Source organism: Fimicolochytrium jonesii (assembly GCF_025526975.1).
Source record: "Fimicolochytrium jonesii strain JEL569 chromosome Unknown EV422scaffold_1, whole genome shotgun sequence".
In the NCBI taxonomy this organism is placed as follows: Eukaryota; Fungi; Chytridiomycota; class Chytridiomycetes; order Spizellomycetales; family Powellomycetaceae; genus Fimicolochytrium; species Fimicolochytrium jonesii.
The window spans coordinates 1543871-1563633 of record NW_026515668.1 but is presented as its reverse complement, the minus strand read 5'-3'; the positions used below and the strand labels follow the sequence as shown (position 1 = coordinate 1563633).

At 56.0% G+C, this 19763-nt stretch overlaps 9 protein-coding genes across 9 annotated transcripts; 5 read left to right on the top strand and 4 right to left on the bottom strand.

The window, feature by feature from the left end:
* The first annotated feature begins 1133 nt into the window (after positions 1–1133).
* Positions 1134–3592, top strand: EV422DRAFT_512494 (Ddx5 protein). The gene is made up of 4 exons (XM_053069070.1): positions 1134–1558; positions 1820–2817; positions 2905–2958; positions 3052–3592. The coding sequence occupies exons 1-4, from the start codon at positions 1239–1241 to the stop codon at positions 3312–3314; spliced, it is 1635 nt and encodes a 544-aa protein (XP_052930304.1). The 5' UTR covers positions 1134–1238; the 3' UTR covers positions 3315–3592.
* A 680-nt stretch (positions 3593–4272) lies between these two features.
* On the bottom strand, positions 4273–7051 carry EV422DRAFT_23632 (uncharacterized protein). Its single transcript, XM_053065611.1, has 2 exons — positions 6544–7051; positions 4273–6455 (listed from the first exon to the last, which is right to left on the bottom strand). Exons 1-2 carry the CDS (start codon positions 6905–6907, stop codon positions 4303–4305), a joined length of 2517 nt encoding a protein of 838 aa, XP_052930303.1. The 5' UTR covers positions 6908–7051; the 3' UTR covers positions 4273–4302.
* Positions 7052–8604: 1553 nt separating this feature from the next.
* Positions 8605–10015, top strand: EV422DRAFT_23606 (uncharacterized protein). The gene is made up of 3 exons (XM_053065607.1): positions 8605–8646; positions 8721–9185; positions 9265–10015. Exons 2-3 carry the CDS (start codon positions 8793–8795, stop codon positions 9982–9984), a joined length of 1113 nt encoding a protein of 370 aa, XP_052930302.1. The 5' UTR covers positions 8605–8646; positions 8721–8792; the 3' UTR covers positions 9985–10015.
* A 1281-nt stretch (positions 10016–11296) lies between these two features.
* Positions 11297–12425, top strand: EV422DRAFT_23573 (uncharacterized protein). Its single transcript, XM_053065605.1, has one exon. The coding sequence runs from the start codon at positions 11455–11457 to the stop codon at positions 12376–12378; it is 924 nt and encodes a 307-aa protein (XP_052930301.1). The 5' UTR covers positions 11297–11454; the 3' UTR covers positions 12379–12425.
* A 577-nt stretch (positions 12426–13002) lies between these two features.
* On the bottom strand, positions 13003–13933 carry EV422DRAFT_23569 (uncharacterized protein). The gene has a single exon (XM_053065604.1). It carries the CDS (start codon positions 13686–13688, stop codon positions 13041–13043), a length of 648 nt encoding a protein of 215 aa, XP_052930300.1. The 5' UTR covers positions 13689–13933; the 3' UTR covers positions 13003–13040.
* EV422DRAFT_512481 (uncharacterized protein) lies at positions 13934–15390 on the bottom strand. The gene is made up of 2 exons (XM_053069069.1): positions 14379–15390; positions 13934–14304 (listed from the first exon to the last, which is right to left on the bottom strand). The coding sequence occupies exons 1-2, from the start codon at positions 15080–15082 to the stop codon at positions 14247–14249; spliced, it is 762 nt and encodes a 253-aa protein (XP_052930299.1). The 5' UTR covers positions 15083–15390; the 3' UTR covers positions 13934–14246.
* Positions 15391–16491, top strand: EV422DRAFT_512478 (uncharacterized protein). Its single transcript, XM_053069068.1, has 2 exons — positions 15391–15980; positions 16075–16491. Exons 1-2 carry the CDS (start codon positions 15867–15869, stop codon positions 16456–16458), a joined length of 498 nt encoding a protein of 165 aa, XP_052930298.1. The 5' UTR covers positions 15391–15866; the 3' UTR covers positions 16459–16491.
* A 291-nt stretch (positions 16492–16782) lies between these two features.
* On the top strand, positions 16783–18791 carry EV422DRAFT_23499 (uncharacterized protein). Its single transcript, XM_053065594.1, has one exon. The coding sequence runs from the start codon at positions 16958–16960 to the stop codon at positions 18569–18571; it is 1614 nt and encodes a 537-aa protein (XP_052930297.1). The 5' UTR covers positions 16783–16957; the 3' UTR covers positions 18572–18791.
* On the bottom strand, positions 18685–19670 carry EV422DRAFT_23505 (uncharacterized protein). The gene is made up of 2 exons (XM_053065597.1): positions 19139–19670; positions 18685–19074 (listed from the first exon to the last, which is right to left on the bottom strand). The coding sequence occupies exons 1-2, from the start codon at positions 19535–19537 to the stop codon at positions 18799–18801; spliced, it is 675 nt and encodes a 224-aa protein (XP_052930296.1). The 5' UTR covers positions 19538–19670; the 3' UTR covers positions 18685–18798.
* Between the last annotated feature and the right edge of the window lie 93 nt (positions 19671–19763).

The following is a 19763-nucleotide window of genomic DNA, read 5'->3' as shown; positions in this document are numbered from 1 at the left end:
AGGAATTCCAACGGCGTGTTTAGGATGGGGACGATCTGGTAGGAAAACAAGGACGAAATGAGCTCACCTGGTGTCGGCCGTACCGTCCGTTGAGCCTGGAGTGTGTGACGGCCGCCTACTTGTCGACATGGCGAAAGTCCCAATGTGTTCGTTAACCTGGGTGTCGAGTAATGGCCACCTGCGAGACTTTCGGATAGCACGGAGCTAGTTCTCTTCGTGCGGCAAGTGGACACGACCGAGAGTGACTCTAGGAATTGCAGGACTCTCGCTTGCGTAGTTGCTTGGCGCCTGCCCTTTGTGCCTTATGCTGCTGCTATGTTAGGTCCTGCGGAGCCGGCTGCGTTTGTTTGCAGTGGGTGCCTGTTGGGTGTTGCAGCACCGGAGGGCCGGAGAAGCCGTTCAAGTTACTCTGTATGGACCGCTGCCGTCAATTGCGATATGGGAGGGGGGTGGCTTTGGTCTGGCGCTTCTTCCCTTTGATTAGCTTCTGTTTATGCCATTTATCCGTTTGTTTAGCGCCCTTGGTCTTTTGATGGAAAGCGACACCATCCATGCCTTGCTCATTCTCACGAGTATACCCCAGAGCACACGCGCAGCGCTCCCAGACATCCTTCTCACAACAGCGTTTCTTCCAAATGAACGTCAAGCGGCACTTGAAATCTACCCCGGTCAAAGTAGTTATACATATGCCGAGTGGCAATGGAAGAAGGCGTTAAGTTTTGGAGTTCCAAACCGAACGGATCAGGCTTTGAGACATCGATGGAGGTGAACGCGGGAATAGCAATAGCAACTCAATGCGAAAATGTTACAAGGAGTGTCGCGTTAAGAAGTCCATTCCCGACTGGTGACGAGGTTGGTGAGGCCTTCGCAGGGCACGGGCGAGCACGTGACTCAGAGCAAGTTATATCGCAATCTCTCAGTGAAGCGCAGTGCATGGGCAATCCCTTTGAGCAGGATCCGCGCATTCCAAACGGAGATCAGGGACTTACTATAAGGTTATGTGTCGCTTCTGTCAGCATAAGTGCGGGATAAATAATAACCCGGGCGTCTGTCCGTCGGTACGCGAGCGCAGGATCTTCCAGCCAGAAAGAGAAAAGAGAAGAGCCCAAACGTCCCCATAAGAGACGGGGAACCTGCGTTTTTCTTCTTCCTTGCTTCCCATTCCCATTTCCTGGCCTGTTTTCCCACACATATCCTACTTCCCCAAAAGTAACCTCCAACACACAAGACAACAAGCAATGCCAGGTTACGGAAACAACAGCGGCGGCGGCGGTCGCGGCGGAAGTTACGGAGGCGCTCGCTTCCAGCCTTACGGTCGTCCCTCAGGCGGGGGTTATGGCGGTGGCAGGGGTGGTAGTGGTGCCGGCGGCGGCGGTGGCCGTCACAACGACGTCAACCACGTCTACGAGTCAAGGCCTGTCTTCAAGGATATGGAGCCCTTCAAGAGCAACTTCATGGACATCATCGACGCCCGGGCTCTGGAGCAAATGTCCGACAAGGATGCCGCGGAGTTCAGGAAAAAGCACGGAATGACCTTGACCGGTCAGAACATTCCCAAGTAAGTACCACAGTGCGAGCGGAGCGAGCCACATTGCGCCAAAGGCGCAATACCCCCTAATCACGGCTCTTACCGAGCCTCAGCGAGCGTCAGATCTTTTGCGAGCGATGCGAGCACCCACATTGCGCCAAAGGCTCAATACTCCCCTCACCGCATTTGTTAGCGACACGCAGCCCAACCTCTTTGTCGCGAGTTTGGTCTCTCTATTTCCTTGTTTGATTCCGAGCCTCCAACTTACCCTCTCTTTCCCACCTTTCACAGGCCTATGCTCACATTCGCATCCGCTGGGTTCCCCGAAGCTGTGCTTGCCAAACTGAAGGCCAGCGGTTTCGACGCTCCCACTCCCATCCAAGCACAAGGGTTCCCCATGGCCCTCACTGGCCGCAATGTTGTCGGTATCGCCCAGACTGGATCTGGCAAGACCCTCTCCTTCGTTTTGCCCTCTTTGATCCACATCCTTGCTCAGCGCCCCGTCGAGCGTGGAGATGGACCGATTGCGTTGGTTCTTGCTCCCACTCGTGAGCTGGCTTGCCAAATTCACGAAGTTGTCAAGGGTCACGGTCAAGCTCTCGGCATTCGATCTGCTTGCCTGTATGGAGGTGCCAGCAAGGGACCTCAGATCGGTGACCTGAACCGCAGCCCTCACTTTGTGGTTGCCACTCCTGGTCGTCTGTTAGATCTCTTGCAAGCCGGAAAGACCACGCTTCGCCGTATTACATACCTTGTCCTTGATGAAGCCGACCGCATGCTGGACATGGGTTTCGAGCAACCTCTTCGGGACATTCTCGCCCAGATCCGCCCCGATAGGCAGATGACTTTCTGGTCTGCCACATGGCCCAAGTCCGTCCAGAGGCTCGCACGGGACTTCCTTTCCTCCGACCACATCACCGTCCAGGTCGGATCCACGGAACTTCAAGCCAACAAGCGTATCAACCAGATCGTCAAGGTCGTCGACGAAGGCGACAAGGACGCTGCTCTGTGGGAAACCCTCGCGGCCATCTGGGACTCGCTGCCAGAACCTGAGGCTACGCGTGTCATGTGCAGGACAGTCATCTTTTGCAACAAGAAGTACATTTGCGACAAGCTGATTACTGCGATGAACGAGCAAAACTGGGGTGCCGTGACCATCCACGGTGACAAGGACCAACAGCAGCGTGACTGGGCTCTTCGGGAGTTCAAGACCGGTGCCTGCCCTATTCTCGTTGCTACCGACGTTGCCGCTCGTGGTCTCGATGTGAAGGATGTGCTGTTCGTCATAAGTGAGTATCACTCTATCTTCCTTTCACATGAAATGCTTGCTTCTCTCACGCATCATACTGATTTTCATCTTCTTTCCTCGCTTACAGATTATGATTTCCCAAACAACGTCGAAGATTACGTCCATCGTATCGGTCGTACTGGTAAGAAACTGTTTTTTTACAATCTGGAGCGGACAGATACTCTCCTTTCGTCACGCCCTGTACTAATCTTTGTCTCTCTCCCTCGTCCTACAGCTCGTGGATCCGACACAACAGGAACGGCGTACACCTTCTTCTCCCGCACCTCCAAGCAAGACCGTGCCTCTGCTCGCGATCTCGTCGCCCTCATCAAAGACGCCGGCCAAGACGTTCCGAGCGAGCTCGAGATGCTCGGAGCCCGTGGCGGAAGCGGCGGTGGCGGAAGCGGCAGTCGCTGGAGGGGTGGAGGTGGCGGTGGCGGTCGGGGTCGCGGTGGACGTGGTGGAGGTGGTGGTGGGTACGGTGGCAGGAGGTGGTAGATTCGGTGATAGATCACGTAGAGGATTTTGACCCTTAGACTGCACTATCTATATAGCATCATAGCTAGAGGAGGGGGATCGGACGCGGTGTTCTTTTGACCGTAGACTTTCTTTGCTCGCTCGCATGTGTTCTGGCTATTTATTTTCGTCACCTTCCCGCACACGCCACACAAGCCGGCGCTTTTGGTATTTGTACATAGGCATCCTCCGTGACTTGGTATTTAGTTCCGCTGTTGTGTAATTCGATCTTAATTTAATTCATTGACTATCACTATCACTTTGGGAAGCAGGTGCGGGTCTTTGCACAGTGCTGGTTTCCCTTTTGCGCTGTCGCGAGTGGCGGTCGCGGTTCTGGGGACAGTGGTATTCTATGCGCGGTAGGAACGCACTGGGCTTCCCACTTCTGCAGGGCACTGCTCAGCCGACGAATGGTGCGTTAACTGCACACCGCTCTGCATAAAACCCTCCACAAAATGAAACACCTAACCAATCAATAAAAAATGGAGAGAAACGAAGTTATAATCTATTAATCATAAGCACATCGTCAATCCATGGTCTTTCATCAACTCCCCACAAGAGAGAGAGAGACGAGTCGGGGCGGGGGGAAAGGGAAGTAGTCGGGGGGGCGGGCGTTCTTGCTGTATCGCAAGAGAGGAGAATCAGCTTCAGCGGCGGAGGGCATCAAGCGAGGGACGGTCGGAGCGGGGGGAGATAGCAAAAAAGAGAGGGGCAAAAACAGCAAAATGCAAAGTACGATACTAGCGAAATGGGGGGGGGAGAGGAAAAAAAGTACGGGGGAAAGGGAATCAAAATCGTCGGGTGGGATATCCATTGTCGTAAGTTGCGAAATGCAACAAGGCGGTGCTGGGTCGAGTGTTGTCATCGGCGAGGGGTCGGGACATGTCGCGTTTCGCGTCCGTCGGCTTGAGCAAAGCATGGGGGCCTCACAGTATCCCTCCTGCACCGGCTGTACCGAAACGGTCAAATCTCATTCGGCTGTCAACGCCACACCATCGTTCGGATGGGCTGCCCCATTCGAGCCATTTCGGGCGCTAGACTGATGGCCATTTTGAGCAGCCGACGCGTATGTGCCGTTGCGAACGCGTGAACCGACCGGCCCCTCCGATTTGTCGAGCGGAACGGATCCTTCGTACGTTACGGGCGTCGACCCCTTCGTCGTCGCCGACGGGTGGTTCAGCCTCTGCCACGCAGCCTTCAGAACCATGCCGAGAACATCATGGTATTGCAGACCTTCCAGCTTGCCCATGTAGGCCAGCTTCCCGTCCCAACACCATCCAGGGTTCGGGTTGACCTCCAACAGCTTGATGGTGCCGGTACCATCAGCCTTATCGGCGCGGAAATCGAAACGGGCGTAGTCTCTGCATCCGAACCGATCCGATAGGGCCACACACCACTCGTGCAACTGCTTTACTAGCTCGTCCGACAACCCCGACGCGCGCTTGTAGGTGATATCCGTCCAGTACGGCGAACTTGGGTCCCACTTGCTCTCGAAGCCGAGGATGGGTGGGAGAGACTTGGCTGTGATTCGGCTGTAGTCGACTTCGAGGATGGGGAAAAAGTGGAAGCCGGTCTCGCGGTTGCCGACCATGCCGACGCCGTATTCGGCGCCTTCGAGGTATTCTTGCACTATTATGTCTCGAATTCCTTTGGAGCCTAATTCTGCCATGTACGTGTCCAGCTCCGTTTCGTTGTTGACGATGGATCTGGTGGTGATGCCGAGCGAATTGTCGCCCTTCACCGGCTTGATGAAAGCTGGGTAGCCGATCTCGCGAGAGATGATTTCGTGCAATCGCTCAGGGCTTTGGACCGCTGGTGTGGCCGTGGCAGTAGCATAAAAAATTTCCTTTGGCGTTGGAACGCCGATAGCTGCAGCGGTCCGATTCACAAGACCCTTATCGTAGCAATGGGCCAAGCAGTTGGCTCCAGCGCCTGAATACGGGATATTGAGAAGATCGAGCAAAGCGGGGACGTGCAGCTCCTTGAGGGCGTCGTTTTCGAAACCCTCGTCGCAGAGATTCAGTACAAACAATGGTGGGGTATCGCTCAGTTGTCGGACAAACGTCTCGTGACGGTCCAAGACCGTGATCGCATCAGGAGGGTATCCAAGTTCGTGCAACGCATTGAAAAGCTTCTTTCGGGTTTCAATGTCCTCCGGGTTCCAGGTGTCGTTCAATTTCCCGATGCAGGGGAGGGCGGGATCGCCGAGAAGAACAGTGATGCGCTCGAAGGGCGCAGGCAAGACTTTGCCATCTTCGGTTGTTGACTCGATGGAGATCGATCTTGCAGCGGCGTTCTTGTGGGTGCCATTGATGTGGCCGTTGGGATGGAACCCATTCACAGCTCCATTGATGTGATGACGCACGCCGTTGGGCTTGTGCTGCATATGGTGCACACCATTCGACAGCTTCTTTCCAAACTCGTGCAGATTCTCCTTCACGAATGGCTTCTTGCCAGTCATTAGGACTCTCTGCTCCATCATTCCCAAATCTTCTTTCCTCTTGCTGAGATCTTTGCCGAGGGTGATGGGATCGAGGTCCGTCTTGTTCTCCTGAACTTCGAAGCCGGCCCTTTTGAACAGCTCTTGTAGCTCCTCTCGGCCGTACAACCGTTCTTGGTAGAATTGATCCCTGATGACACCCTTTGTGGTGAGTGTCACGACCTCGCGAGAGCTCAGACGAAGGCCATCTTTGCTAAGTTGCCTTTCACGGCACACGAACGTCGTGTCGTCAATCCATTCCCAGCTTCTTTCTGCAAAGTTATGCCTCATGTAGTCACCATCGGTGAGGTCGAGAACTATGCGACCCCCGGGAGCCAGCACACGAAAAATCTCACTCAAAACAGTGCGGTCGCCATCTTCGTCCGCAAAGTAACCAAACGAGTTGCCCATGACCATGACGAGGTCGAAAGTCCTGTCCGGGTACGGAACTTGACGGCAGTCACCAACCGTGAAAGCTGTTTTTGTCGTCATTTGCTGAGCGGCGGCACGCTCTTGGGCCAGGGAGATTAGATATGATGATTGATCATGGCCGTGGAGCGAAAGGTAAGGATATTCCTGGGCGAGATGCAGGATATGCCTGCCCTGTCCACAGCATAGATCAAGGACCCGTGCGGGTCGAGTGCCTGTTGGGAAAAAAGTATCTTAGTCTCTCCGACGTGAAATGCTCCCCATTCATCTAATCGAACATTTCAAAAAACGCGCAGAACTTACCCGCAGCCGCCTTGTTCAATCCACGCTCAAAAATGCTCTTCAGCTCCACATCGCTCTGCAACAACCCCACCTCCTCCTTAGTGATCTGCGGATCCTCAACCACGTCGCCGTCGGTCTTCAGGTACATTGAGTCGGCGAACACCGTCTGCCACCACTGCGACGGCACCATAGCCTCAAGATCGCTGACGCGACCGTGGCATACCGCGCCGGCCAGAGTGGTGTAGCCGTTCGGAACCTTTGGACGTGGAGGCACGTGGGCGGCTGTCTTGGAGAATATGGGCACCCCAGGCTTTCGCATCGTGTCTACGTCCGAGCCCCAGTATGTGGGAAGCTTGGGTGATTTCATCGTGGCCGGTTGAGACATTGAGGCGGAGGGCACGGCTTTTCGAAAAGGGTCGAGAGAAGACGGCGGGTAGTGGTTCTCTCGTGAAGTTGGCGCCTCTGAACCTGGGCAGTACTCGTGCGAGTGCTATGACAATGTCCTCGACCGTGCCTAAGAGAATGGAGGTCCGATGTGTAAGACGATGATGCTGCAGTCGTAACGCGTCGCTCATGCCCCCATTGTGAAGGCGCTGTACGGAAAATGCGCAGACGTACTCTTCTCAGAGGATGGCTAGGCCGGGTATGGGACACGATGAGTAAGGTCTCAAGATCTCACGGAGATGGGCGACTGGGGACCCTGAAAAGCAGCAGTTTTCGGCAAGATGCACGATCTCTTGGGCCTACGATGAGTCGAGGTGGGTGTGAGAGGTCTTGAGAAACCTTCGTACCACGCGTTCCCACTGCCTCTGGGAGCTTTGGCTGGACCTACCAGACGAGTGAGACTTGTGGGGGACCGACGTAGCGATATTGCGTTCGAACTTTGGAGGTGGTTGGTTGTTGGAGAGAGCGCGGAGAGAATATGGCTAGGGCGCCGAAGGGACGAAAGACCGAGCGCAGAGAGATCGTTGAATCTCTCGCCAGGGTAAAGTGTTTGTTTAGGACAATCGACCCCTTTTTGGGCTTCCTTTATTCTTTCGCTGAACCATGCTACGGAACTCGGTCCGGACTCTGACGCAAGCCCGTGGATCATTGGCAGCCCATCAGTACCCAACTTGGCACCCACTGCAAAGACTGCACCAGGTGCTTTTTGATGAGAAGACTTTGGCTGTGGGAGCGTGCGCATGTGCCTTCGGCCAACTGTGTCTGTGCCCCTTCCTGCATCCGTCGGTCAGACTGTGACCCTCTACGTTGCGCAAATGGGGTGCTGGGCGCGCGCGTCCACGTCACTCACCCAAAAAGATATTCAACGCGTTCGCCGTGTTCGACAGTGTGCTTCAAGTTGCGCTGCAAGTCCCGCATCTCAGGAATGTTACGTGGGGACTCGGGAGGTCGCACTCAACTGCCTTGTCAAGCTCGCGGCCACGAATAAGGCATTCGAATGCTATGAATGAGGAAAGTATGCATGCAATCCCGTCCATGCGACGGAACGGACGGGCTGCCGGGCAGCAGCATTGGCTCCATCTACCATGATCTCGACACCCTCTGATGTCGTCAGAAGCAGAAAACTCAGGCTTCAGGCGTCGAATGGGTACCTCGCGCACAGAGAGGTCTCTTGTGGAGTGGCCCTCGCATGAACGTTTAACGTCCCCTCGCTCTGGCCGCACTGTCGTAAGTGGTTGGTCTGGGATGACCACGCACACTATGTGTCCACACAGGCGCTCTCAGGCCCCTCCTTTCCTCTGTGGTAGTCATCTTCATACCGTCGTCGCCGACGAAAAGTATAGTAGGTGAAGCCGCGAGGATGTCCAAAAAGGGCGCAGCAACGTGAGAACACGGGCGTACGCGTCCTTCAACGCGTCGGCAAAGGGAAATGAGATCTTGGAATTCGGGCAAGGGGACAGACATCAAGCCTTTCCCCTCTGCATGCATGCGCGACCAGCCTGCAGACACCAGCGTAGCCTTCATACATAGATACAGAGGACGCTTCTCAGTAATCGCTTCAGTTTGAACTGTTCACCTCAGTGGCAGAAACTCGCGACTTGTCGTCACACTAAATCAGTAAGCGGCAGCGCAGCGCAGGCCATCGAGTTGATCTTGATTCGTGTGGCGTCAAACTTTCTGGCAGGTATGTTTGATTGCAGCGAGAGCTCTTCTGCTTTTCTTGAAGAATATGCCGAAAACTAACCTGAGCGTAGATATATGAAACAGCACCTTCGACCGAGCCAACGCCCAACCCGCAAACTCCTCCACGATCCCGGTCTAAAAACATGTCGAATACACGCATCCCCTTCTTCCTCCCCTTCATCCTCATCGCCCTCGTTTTCATCCTCATCCTCCAATCCGCCTTCCAGTCCCCCAACGACATCAGCCGGCTGGGTGAACCCCTAGCCGAGGCGGTACGCGGAGAACGCGTCCGCGAGCCATCGTCGGCTGAGCGGTACGCTTCCGAGCATCAACAGCACCAAGGAGGAGGCGAGCCGCAGCCGCAGCCGGAGGTTGCGAAGGAGGTGGTTGTCCCCGGGACGGGCAGGCCGGGGTCGGAGGTGGTGGAGTCGCAGGCTTTGACGCAGTTGACGGCGGAGGTTAGGCAGATACGCGAGTTTTTGAAGAGGAAGTTTGGGAAGGGGGGTGATAAAAGTGCGAAGCCGGATCCTCAGAGGGTTGGTATCGCGTTCCTCCAGCTTGTGATATTGTCTGCCCCTAGTGTCTGCTTGGCTTATTTTTCATGTGCATATTGAGCAGGACGATGTAAACAGAACCGCGCTTGTGGGCCTCTTGACGGTTCCCTGGAAGCTGCAACGGCGCGCTCTCATCCGCGCAACCTATCTCCAGCTCAAACCACCCGGCATCGATTTCTACTTTGTCTTTGGCCGCCCCAACACGCCCGAAGAGCAACACCTCCTCGAATGGGAGCACAAGCTATACAACGACATCATGATCATCGACGTCGAAGAAAACATGGACAGCGGCAAGACCTACCACTACTTCACCCACGTCGCCAAGAACGTCCGCGACGGCAAATACAAATTTATCATGAAGACCGACGACGACGTGTGGCTGCACCTGCCCAACCTCGAAAAGCGGCTGCAGGGCCTCCCGGAGCAGGGAACGTATTTCGGGCGCGCGGTGCAAAACTCCTTCATGGCGGGGATGGGATACGTGCTGTCGTGGGATCTGGTGCGCTGGATCGCCGAGGACCCGTTTCCGGAGGAGAACAAGCTGGGGCAGGAGGATGCTATGGTGTCATTCTGGCTGCGAAGAGGAGATGTGCTGAGGAATTGGATTAGTGAGGATAATGAGTTCTATGATGATCCGCAGTCGGGCCAGGGATGGGCACATGCTTACACCTCGGGGACGATCTTGATTCATCGGTTGAAGAATGAGACTATGTTCATTGATGCTACCGCGCATTTCTTTGAGACTTCTTCGTTGTCGCCGAATGGGCGGAGGCGTGATTGATAGTGGGCAAGGGACTGGAGGGCAGTTTTGTACATTTTGTATTTGAAGACGCTGTAGTCGCGTTATTTATTCGTTGGAGTAGGGAATTCTGTATAATATACGAGCGAAGCGACGTTATGCAATTCGATATCGAATGCCTCATGGGGCGGCTTCATTGGCTGTTTGATTGGGATGAGATGAGAGAAGCTGTACTGGAAAGCCTCATCTGGTCTTCCCGAGTGATACCATATGTCTTCTCTGACACGCTGACAGAGAGAGACAATGCGTCGAGAGGCTTCTGCCACCTCCTGTACACTTTCGTCGTTCAAATGTCATGCACATCTGCAAAAATCTTCTCGAAAACACTTGGCAGAACGAACGTTTGAGCGCCGCTTTAGACTTGTGCCGGTTGCGGTCGCGGTTGAAATCGAACATTCCATAGGACAAGCAACATGTTTCGAAACCTTGCATTTCCCTACGATCTTTTCATCCGGGAGGCATACAAGCTTAGAGTTTGAAAACTTGGACCGCAATTGGCATGTGAATGCGGAGTGCAGATTAGATTTGTCTCAAGCGGAGTTTTCTCGGCTAGATCTAGATCTCACTCTACTAGGCAGACACCAGTAGCGCAGCGTGCACCGGATATTTCCAGTGGGGACCCTGCCATAACGGGCCGAAAACTCGCGATCCTGTCCGCTTACTCATCCGCTATCGATGGGACACCGGCGGTGCGAGACCTTTTGATAGAGTCGAGTTCATTGTTGGTCGTCAAAAGAGCGCGAAGAACAGTGTGCGATGGCGAAAAACAAGCGATCCGGCGCGTCTGAATGACAGCGAATTGACAGCAGCCCCAGTCGGGCCTCAGGCTGCCTGTCGGTCTTTTTGACCGGGAGCGAAACAAACGCACATGCAGATACGGGACCCCGTTCATAACAAACATAATCTCACCATTTCCTTGTCAGAGAATAAGCCTTGGCTAGAATCAATGCCGAATGTCGTGCTTTCCGGTGATAGGTGCGATAGGACCCCTCGCAAGACGGAACCAAACGAAGAGCGGGACGCCGCCTCGGACTTTTATGCCGCCACGTTTTTTTTCGCTATCCAGTGCCCTCATCGTATGGTCCGAACCACCGCTTCCCATCGATGTCGCAAGCGATTGCCAAGACACACTCGTGCTAAAAAGGGCCCGGTGAAATCTACCCGCGCTCGGGAAACTGACAGAAAACGTGGAACTTATCGATGAAACTCGGGCCCTCTTGCGCGAAAACGACCATCGGAGAGGCATAGGAATGCGTGCCCGTATAAATACCAACCAAAGCGATGTCGCGCCCGTGCGCAACCCCTCTCTTCCTTTCTCTCTCACCAGCCCCAGATATCTACGTAGGATATCACTTCCTAGAGCGGTCCATCTCTCACGTTCGTTAGCGATCATACCCCGCATATACTGGAATATACCCGCACCTCGTTGAAGAACCCACCCGAACCGAAACGATGAAGGTCCAACTACTCTCCCTCGCGGTCGCCGCAGTCGCCTCCGTGTCCGTCGACGCCGCGCCCACCCCAACGCGTCCACGCCCGCCAGCTATTCTCGAGGTCCGCGATTTCGCCATCGAGTCCGCCTGGAGCAGCGAGTGGGCCGGCTCGTCTTCCACCACTACCGCGTCGTCGACGACCGGGACCGCTACTGCCATTGCGACGGAGGCTGCTAAGCTTGTGCAAGTGGTTAGGCGGCAAGAGACTGCGTCTGGAACGACGGCGACTGCGACTGCGACGTTTGCTCCGCTTCGTCTTCGCGCGCGTCAAGATGGGGTGATCGGTACCGTTCCGGCTGCTTCGACCGCTACCGCTACTGCAACGGCCACGGCAACTGCAATCGCTCCTCTTCGGCTTCGCGCCCGTCAAGCGCCTTTGATCGACACCATCCCCGTCGAGACGGATACTGCGACAGCCACAGGGACGGCGACGGCAACCGCAGCTGCGATCGCCCCCGCCCGTCTTCGCGCACGTCAGGCCCCCTTGATCACCTTAATCCCCATCGAGACAACGACCGGCACAGCAACCGCCACCGCCCCCGCCCCCGCGCCCGCCCGTCTCCGCGGCCGTCAACTCCCCCTCTTCCCCATCGGCACGCTCGAAACCACCACCATCCCCGCAAGCGAGCCAGCCCCCGCAACCACCGCCATCCGTCTTCGCCGTCGCCAAGACCCCGCCACCGCATCCACCGACGGCACCACAACCGCAACAGCGACCGCTACCCTCGACCCACTCGGCCCCGTCATCCCCCTCCCCACCCTGCCGCAGGTCACCATCGCACCGAACCCGCGCAGGGTCCGGAGGCAGCCGGGCACGCTCCCGGCGTACACGACGACAGGGACCGCGGTGTATGGGGTTGCTACTACGACGATCATTGTTTGAGGAGGGATGGGTGTGGGGGATGATGAGTGGGGGGTGGGTTGGGGGGTCGGGAGACGGGGTGGGTCGTCTTTGGTCTCCCCTCTCATGTTCTTTGTTGGAGGGGTTTTGGGTGGGCCTGTAATGCTTTCCCCCTGCTCTTAATCACTCCCCTTTCTTCTTCATCATTACCATATTCACTTTGGTCTTGGAGGGGTGGGGGGGGCGGGGGGGGGGGGGGGAATGTTTGTTGGTGGAGCAGTGCTCGTTTGAACAAACCTCCTGCCTATGTCTTGTTTTCTTACGGTTTAATGTGTAATGTAATGGGGACCGAATTTTTTTGCTATCTTTCATTCCGTGCGAATGCTTTGTGGTCTCTTCCTTTTGACATCCCACTGTTCAATATTCCTCCATCTTTGCTTAAAAACCATCTATGTAAATGCTCTCTGATTGTGGAGCTTTTGACGGAAATCGCCAGCGCCCCCGACATGTGGACCATCGTGTGCTTCGAGGTGGCGGCCACGGACGACGAGCAGGCGCACTTCCACGACTGTATCTCAGTAGCCTATCTGATATGCTACAGCAGCGATGATGAAGCGGGGGATGCTTAGATCCACTGCATCTCAACGTCAATCCCGCTCGGTTGCTTGAATCCGGCAGCACATCGTTGCGAGCTCCGCCGGTGTCTACTGTACACACATAGTGCGCGGCATATCCAGTATGCATGTCGTACAGTACATCGATGGGTGGCTCTCGGCGTGTTCCGCTCTTGCTATTTGCTCGGAATACCGTGTTGATGTTTCCTTCAGCGTAAACACATGGGAGACACTCAATAGACAACCGGATGTGGGAGTAGGCCGCGCTTCCTTGATACCTCTATGCGCGTCGCCCATATGCCTGGACATCATGCAAAAACGAATCGCTCTCCCACCTCGGGAAAAACGAGCCCCAAAGACCGTTTCGAATCTGCGCCACAAAACGTTGCGGGGTCCCCGCCCTTCCAGCCATAAACGTTCCCCTCGCTCATATAGACGTATGATCTCCACGTCCAAACCTTGTGTGCGTTCATGACGTTTCAAAACCTGGATCCACATCGGGCGCGGTGGGATAACGGGTAGCGGAGGACTCCGCCCACCGCGCAGAGTTCCCGTTCTGCTTCCTTCGAGGCTTTTCAAGGTGGCCAGAGCGCGACGCCTTCGAATCCGATATGCAAAATACAATACATACTGTAGTAGGTAGTAGGTACTGTACAGTACCATACAGAACATTGAAATCATAAATAGTATACTGTACTGGAAGTGGATATGTGATTTGATCCACAATCTCACAGGCATGTGGCGAATATATCACTTGGGGAGCACGGCAGCCGGGGGGCGTCCGTCCGATCACGGCATGAATATTGGCCGCGGGGGTCCCAGGCCTGGCTGGCATCTGATATGCTCACTTCAAGGACTGTCCCCATCCACCCCTCTCCCTCTCTGATCCATGTTGGAATGTGAAGAAGGTCCCCAAGCGAATGCCCGCCCCTCATGTCCATGAGTCTTGAGTGCGTTGATCCTGCGGTGGATTTGGGTGTCGCGATGCACTGCGCGTCTGGCACTCACTGGCTGCGGATTGGGCGTGATCGCCTTGATCGCTCCCCACGCACCGCCTCCCTCCAACTACTCCAACTACGCGCACTCGACGGCCGTGCAACATCCACTTCTGCTCACAAAGGCTTGGCACAACCACTCAGCGAAAAGTCTCAGGGTGCTCGGCCGAACCGCATATATACCCCCCTCTACCTTCACTGCGACGGACCTCCGTGAAACAACTTTGGTTTTGCACTCGCAGTCGTACCCCGCGAGATCTTGAAACCCATATATCAAAGTGAACTCCTGCACCACCCAAGCTCAAATATGAAGTCGTTGAACGCCCTCCTTGTCGCTGTAGCGGCTCTCGTCTCTGCTGGTAAGTTAAAATCCAGCGTTCAGCGCCCCCGGATGTCAATGTCGCACCTCAGTTGCTCACTCGTCTTTCCCCAGTCTCCGCCGCACCGGCGTTCAGCACCGAGCCCGAATACACCGTCGGCAAAACCTACCTCATCTGGGTCGACTTTGGCATCGTCGACCCCGTCCCCAACTTCCCGCTCACCCTCGCCTACGCCCCCGCCTCCACCACCCTCGGCAACGAAACAATCGACCTCACCAACCCGCCCACCGGCCCGCTCGCCGCAAGCTTCCCGGCCTCCTCCCTCCTCCACGACATCGGCCCCCTGAGCCGCGTGCCCAACACCGGCTCCATGACCCGCCAGGGGTACAACTGGACGGTCCCGGCGTCGCTGACCTCCGACGCGCAGACGAAATACGTGTGGGCGATCCACGGCGCCGCGCGCGCGAGTGTCAACCCGCAGGCGTACCAGTACTTCCACACCTCGCGGACGGCGTGGGCGGTGGTGGGCGGGGCGGGAGCGCCGGTGCCGACGGACGGTGTCACCGGGTCCGTGACGACCATGGGTGGGGTGGTGCCGACGGATGTGCCGGCCGCGACGGTTTCGGCCGCGGCGACCAGTGCCTCCTCCTCCTCCGCCTCCGCGACGGCTACGGCTACGGCTACGCAGCCTGCGGCGGGAGCGACCTCGGCGGGAGACCGCACAGGGGCAGCACCTGTCGCCGCCGCGCTGACGGCCTCCGCTGCTGTCATCGCTCTCCTTGCCGTTGCGTTGTAAACCAACCAACCAACAAGACATTACGGGACTGCATCCTCTTTTGTATATCTGCCACCCCCATGTAGTTAATTTTTTTACTTGTAGTTGTTAGGTTTTGGCCCCTGTACTGTTTCTCGGACCGTCGTGCGTTTTCGGAGCCCTTCTGGTCAGGCCCCCCCCCGGGGTCCAAATCAGAACGGCAGCCACCCCCCTCCCCCATATCAATTCACTCCTCCCTCCAGTATATAGTTGGACGTTTTCCTGTTTCATGTTTGTACACAAATACCACGCAACATATCTCTGTAAGGAACTTGCCTGGCCAACATGGGAATGCCGACCGGGTATAAACTTCTCCCCTCGTATGCCCGCGGACGGCGTCTCACTCTTCTCCACCACTCCATCCAGTGGTTGCTCCCCGCCAAATGTGTTGTTTTGTACAGATTTGTATTCCCAGCATACAAAAAAGAAACAGAGGCCGGATACTGTATTTACAAAAAGATTCGAGTGAACCCCTCAGCTAGACCCATCAGCTGCCTGCCGTACCATCGTGTTCCCTCATTCGGGCGTGAACTGCATGGGTTGGGCAGAAGAAAGAATGAAGATCAACGTCGTGCGTGAACAGACCCGACCCCCTTCCGTTGTACCGCGTACCTTCCGGTTAACAGCATACAGCTTCAGATTCTTGTCCGGCGACACGTTCAGCCACGGGTACGGGTTCTCCTTCTTGCGCGCGACCATGACCGTCGGGTCGTTTTTCAAGATATGCTGTTAAAAAAAGGGGGGTTCGTATAATCGCAAGCTGGTGAGTACGGCCGAAAGGATAGATATGGGAGCAATGGGAGGCGTTACCGAAGCGATGAACAGGCCGCCGCCGAGGCCGAAGCTGACGGCGGCGGCGAGGAGGACGAGCGGGGGGTTCATGCGGAGGTGTTGGCCGATTCTTTACAGGTGGGGAAGTGAAGAGACGGCGTGAGGGGGTTAGGTTCTCGCTTTTCGAGTATTTGGGCGGCGTTCTTCGACGGATGGAAACATACCTCATCTTTGCTGTCGCTCTGCTTTTTGTTTGCTTATGTGTGATGCGGCGGCGTGTGGTTCTGGGTGGAAGAAGGGCTTTCGTTCGTCTTTCTTATGCAGTTCGATACGCGTGCAGGCGTGCCCGTTGCTTTTATATGGCCCGCACACGGGGGATCTCCACACGCCAAGTGGTCGTCCTGCGTACTGTATGGAAGGAAGGGTGGAGTGGGTGGGGGGGCGTGGGTCACATGCAGGCATATTGCAAAGCCAAGAACCGTTCCCCCAAGCCCCTCCCTCCTCTAGAATCCCCCCCATTGACGGCTGGGTGGCATTTGTGCAACTGGTGTGGAAATATTATCGACCACCAGGAATCATCATTTGCATATCCGAGATCGGCGGGATAGCCCTGGAATGGAACGGCTGGGGGGGGGGGGGGGAGTCGAGAGGGCACATGATTTCCGATGTATTGATTGTGAGGGAGAAGGGGGGGGAGGCGATTGCACAGGAACACGACTGACTGACAGCAAGCGGCGGTTTGAGTCCATTAGGGAGGTGTCGATGGAGTGACACCCGCGGCGTGAGAAGTAGCCAGCCACAAGCAAGCCACAAGCAAGCCACATTGAGGACTGGGTGAGTGAGTGAGTGAGTGAGGGAGGGAGTGACATGTGAAAGAAGCGACGCGCTCCCGTCCGCTCGTCGTTCTCATCATCATCACGCTCCCGTCCGCACGCACCTCAGTGCGATAATATCCTTGAAGGCATGCGCAGACGATCGACTGCTGCTGAGAACGCTCCCTCCTGAAGTGACTGAACCCTCACAACACGGCTTGTGTTCTTGCTCAGCGGCCTCCAACTCCACACAGAAAAGGGCGTCTCACGCACTCTCACCCCGGCACACCCAACAATGTCGCAAACTCCCTCCGCCAGCGACTCCCCTCCCCTCCCCGCACTCCCCCCCTCCCAGCGCCGCAAATACCTCCTCGTCTTCATCCACGGCTTCCTCGGCTCAGAAGAATCCTTCTTCTCCTTCCCAACAGACCTCGCCGCCCTCCTCCACGCCTCCCACCCAAACCTCTTCTACCCCGGCGACGTCGAAGTCCGTCTGTTCCCGCGCTACGACACCCGAGGCCATAATGCCCGTTCCGTGCAGAAGTTGATTGACTGGCTGCTGATCCATGCGACCACCGGGAGATACAAGTGTGTGATACTGTTGGCGCATTCGATGGGCGGGCTGTTGGCCGCCGATGCGTATCAGTATATGTATGCGTTGCATAAGGAGAAGGTGGAGGAGAGGTTGAGGAAGGGTGATGAGCTGGTGGATGGGACCGGAACGAAGGCGGATGCTGGCGATGGGGTTGCGAAGGAGATGGATGTCAATGGAAAGGCTGGGGATGAGAACCCCGTCGATGAGAAGCAGAACACAGGAGACGAAAAGAAGGCCGATGAGAAGGCTGGAAACGAAAAGTCTGTCGATGAGAAGACTGCAGAGACACCGAACAACACATCACAGGCGACCATCCCAACAGGGACAGCTGTAGGCGTACCCGGCCTACAAGCCGTAACGTCATGGCTGGGCAGCTGGCGATTAGCAAAGGCCTCGTCACCGCCTGCATCGGCCGCTTCAACACCAGGCACGACAACCCCCAAACCACCAAATGCCACCGAAGACGGTTTCGAAGGAACAGACAAATACTCCCCAGACTCTGACGTGCGGCTTCTCGTCAACATCCGGGGTATCATCACATTCGACTCGCCGTTTTACGGTCTGCATGCTAGCGTGCTCACACAGGCGGGAACGAATAAAGCCGTGGCGTTGGTCACGGACGGCATCATGAATGCTAAAGTGTACCTGCCCACCGCGTTGGAGACCGTGTCTGCTTATGCCCCACGGCATGTCGAGATTCCGACGGCGATTGGGAGGGTTCCTGTACCCACCGCCTGGATGTTCAATGCGACGAAGAGGGTTATTGGAGCTGCTACTCTGTCTGAAGCTGCTGCAACAGCAGCGGCGGCCGCGACAGAGGCAACCGATGTGACGGTGCCCTTGCAAACGCACACTTCGCTTCCAGCAGCCGACTCGGCAAATACACCAGCTGCGACGACCACACCCACCACCTCTCCCGACGGCCTCCCGGCATCCGCCGACGCCATCCCAGATCCCCCACAACCAACCTCCGCAAACATGGTCGCCCTAAACGCCCTCACATCCCGCGTGCCCCCATGGGCCCGGTACGCCCTAGGCGGCGCCGCCATGGCCGCCACCGCCTACGCCGTCGCACCCCTCGCAATAGCATACATTCCCGCCACAATGATCGCCTCGGGCGTAGCCACCTCGTTCGCAGTGTCCAGCGCGGAACATATACGAGACCATTTACATTTTTTATACCCGCTTGTTAATACCCATTGGGATATGCATCAGAGGGTGCAGATGTTGAGGAATGAGATGGAGGGGAGGAGGAGGTTGACATTTTCGGCGTTGTATTTGGCGGTATGTGTACTCGTCGGGTTTTTTACGTGAGTTTGAAACCAGCAAAGGGCAAGAACTAACACTTTCATCTTCTTATAGCTTCCACCATACCCGACCCCACCAAAGCCGGCACCTCCACCCGTTGCTCCCACAGCTACTACAGAAACGTCGGCCGCCAGCGCGACTGTCCAGATGATGGACATTGATGAGAAGGGACAGGTCGTGGAAACGACAACAACGACCACCGTGATTAACGAATTGCGAACGTTGCCGACACCCTACGCTTCCGCAACAGTTGAGCAACCATCGCAAAGCACACCCGACCCATCTACAGCGTTTGCCCCAACTGCATCGGGACAATCAGAGAGCGTACCTGTGGCATCGACGGCGCCTGCCAACCCTTCTGATTCCGTCAAAATACCGGCAGAGGGCGCACCCCAGACCGCCAGACCGCCAACCCCCTCAACATCACCACCCGTCGAACCCACCCCATCAAACCCACCCAATATACCCACCCCAAAAGATACCCCAACAACGACACCGACACCGACACCGACACCCACCACCCCGCCCACCCACCGCCACTTCTGCAACCCCCCACCCCCAGCCACCGCGCACCTCTTCAGCACAATGACCCACCCCTACCTCAACGAGATCGACGCCCACATGAACGTTTTCAACTCGGAGGCCGGGATGGACTGGTATAACGAGCTGGTGCAACGGACCGCGGGACTTGTGGTCGGGGTGGTGACGAGGGAGGCGGCGAGGCGCGGGGATGGCGTGTTGGAGGAGAGACTTTGAGAAAGCTGTATATATGGGGATGGAATGGCGGAGGGTAGATGTAGAGTCGCGCTCTTTTGTTACAAGGAGTATAGATGCGTTTTGGATAGCATTAGGCGCCGTCGTACGTGTCATGCACATTATATTACTGCGAGTCTGTGGTCCTTTTTTCAAGAGAGCTACTGTACATTTCGGAAAACATTCGTTGAGCATACACCCCAAGGGGGAGATATTCATCACAGACAATGAAGCGGAATATGGTGCATCCCACGGAAGTTGTCAGAATGCTTCATGCCCAGATGTTGGGCAGACAGTGACGGGACTTGACAGTCATCTGGTTGACTGACGATCCCGGGATACAGACGAACAACTTCTTCGAGAGACGCTGGCATATTATACTCCTGGATTATCGATCGAAAACTTAGGAACCTTTAGAGGATGTGCTTAGCTAGGGAAACAAACC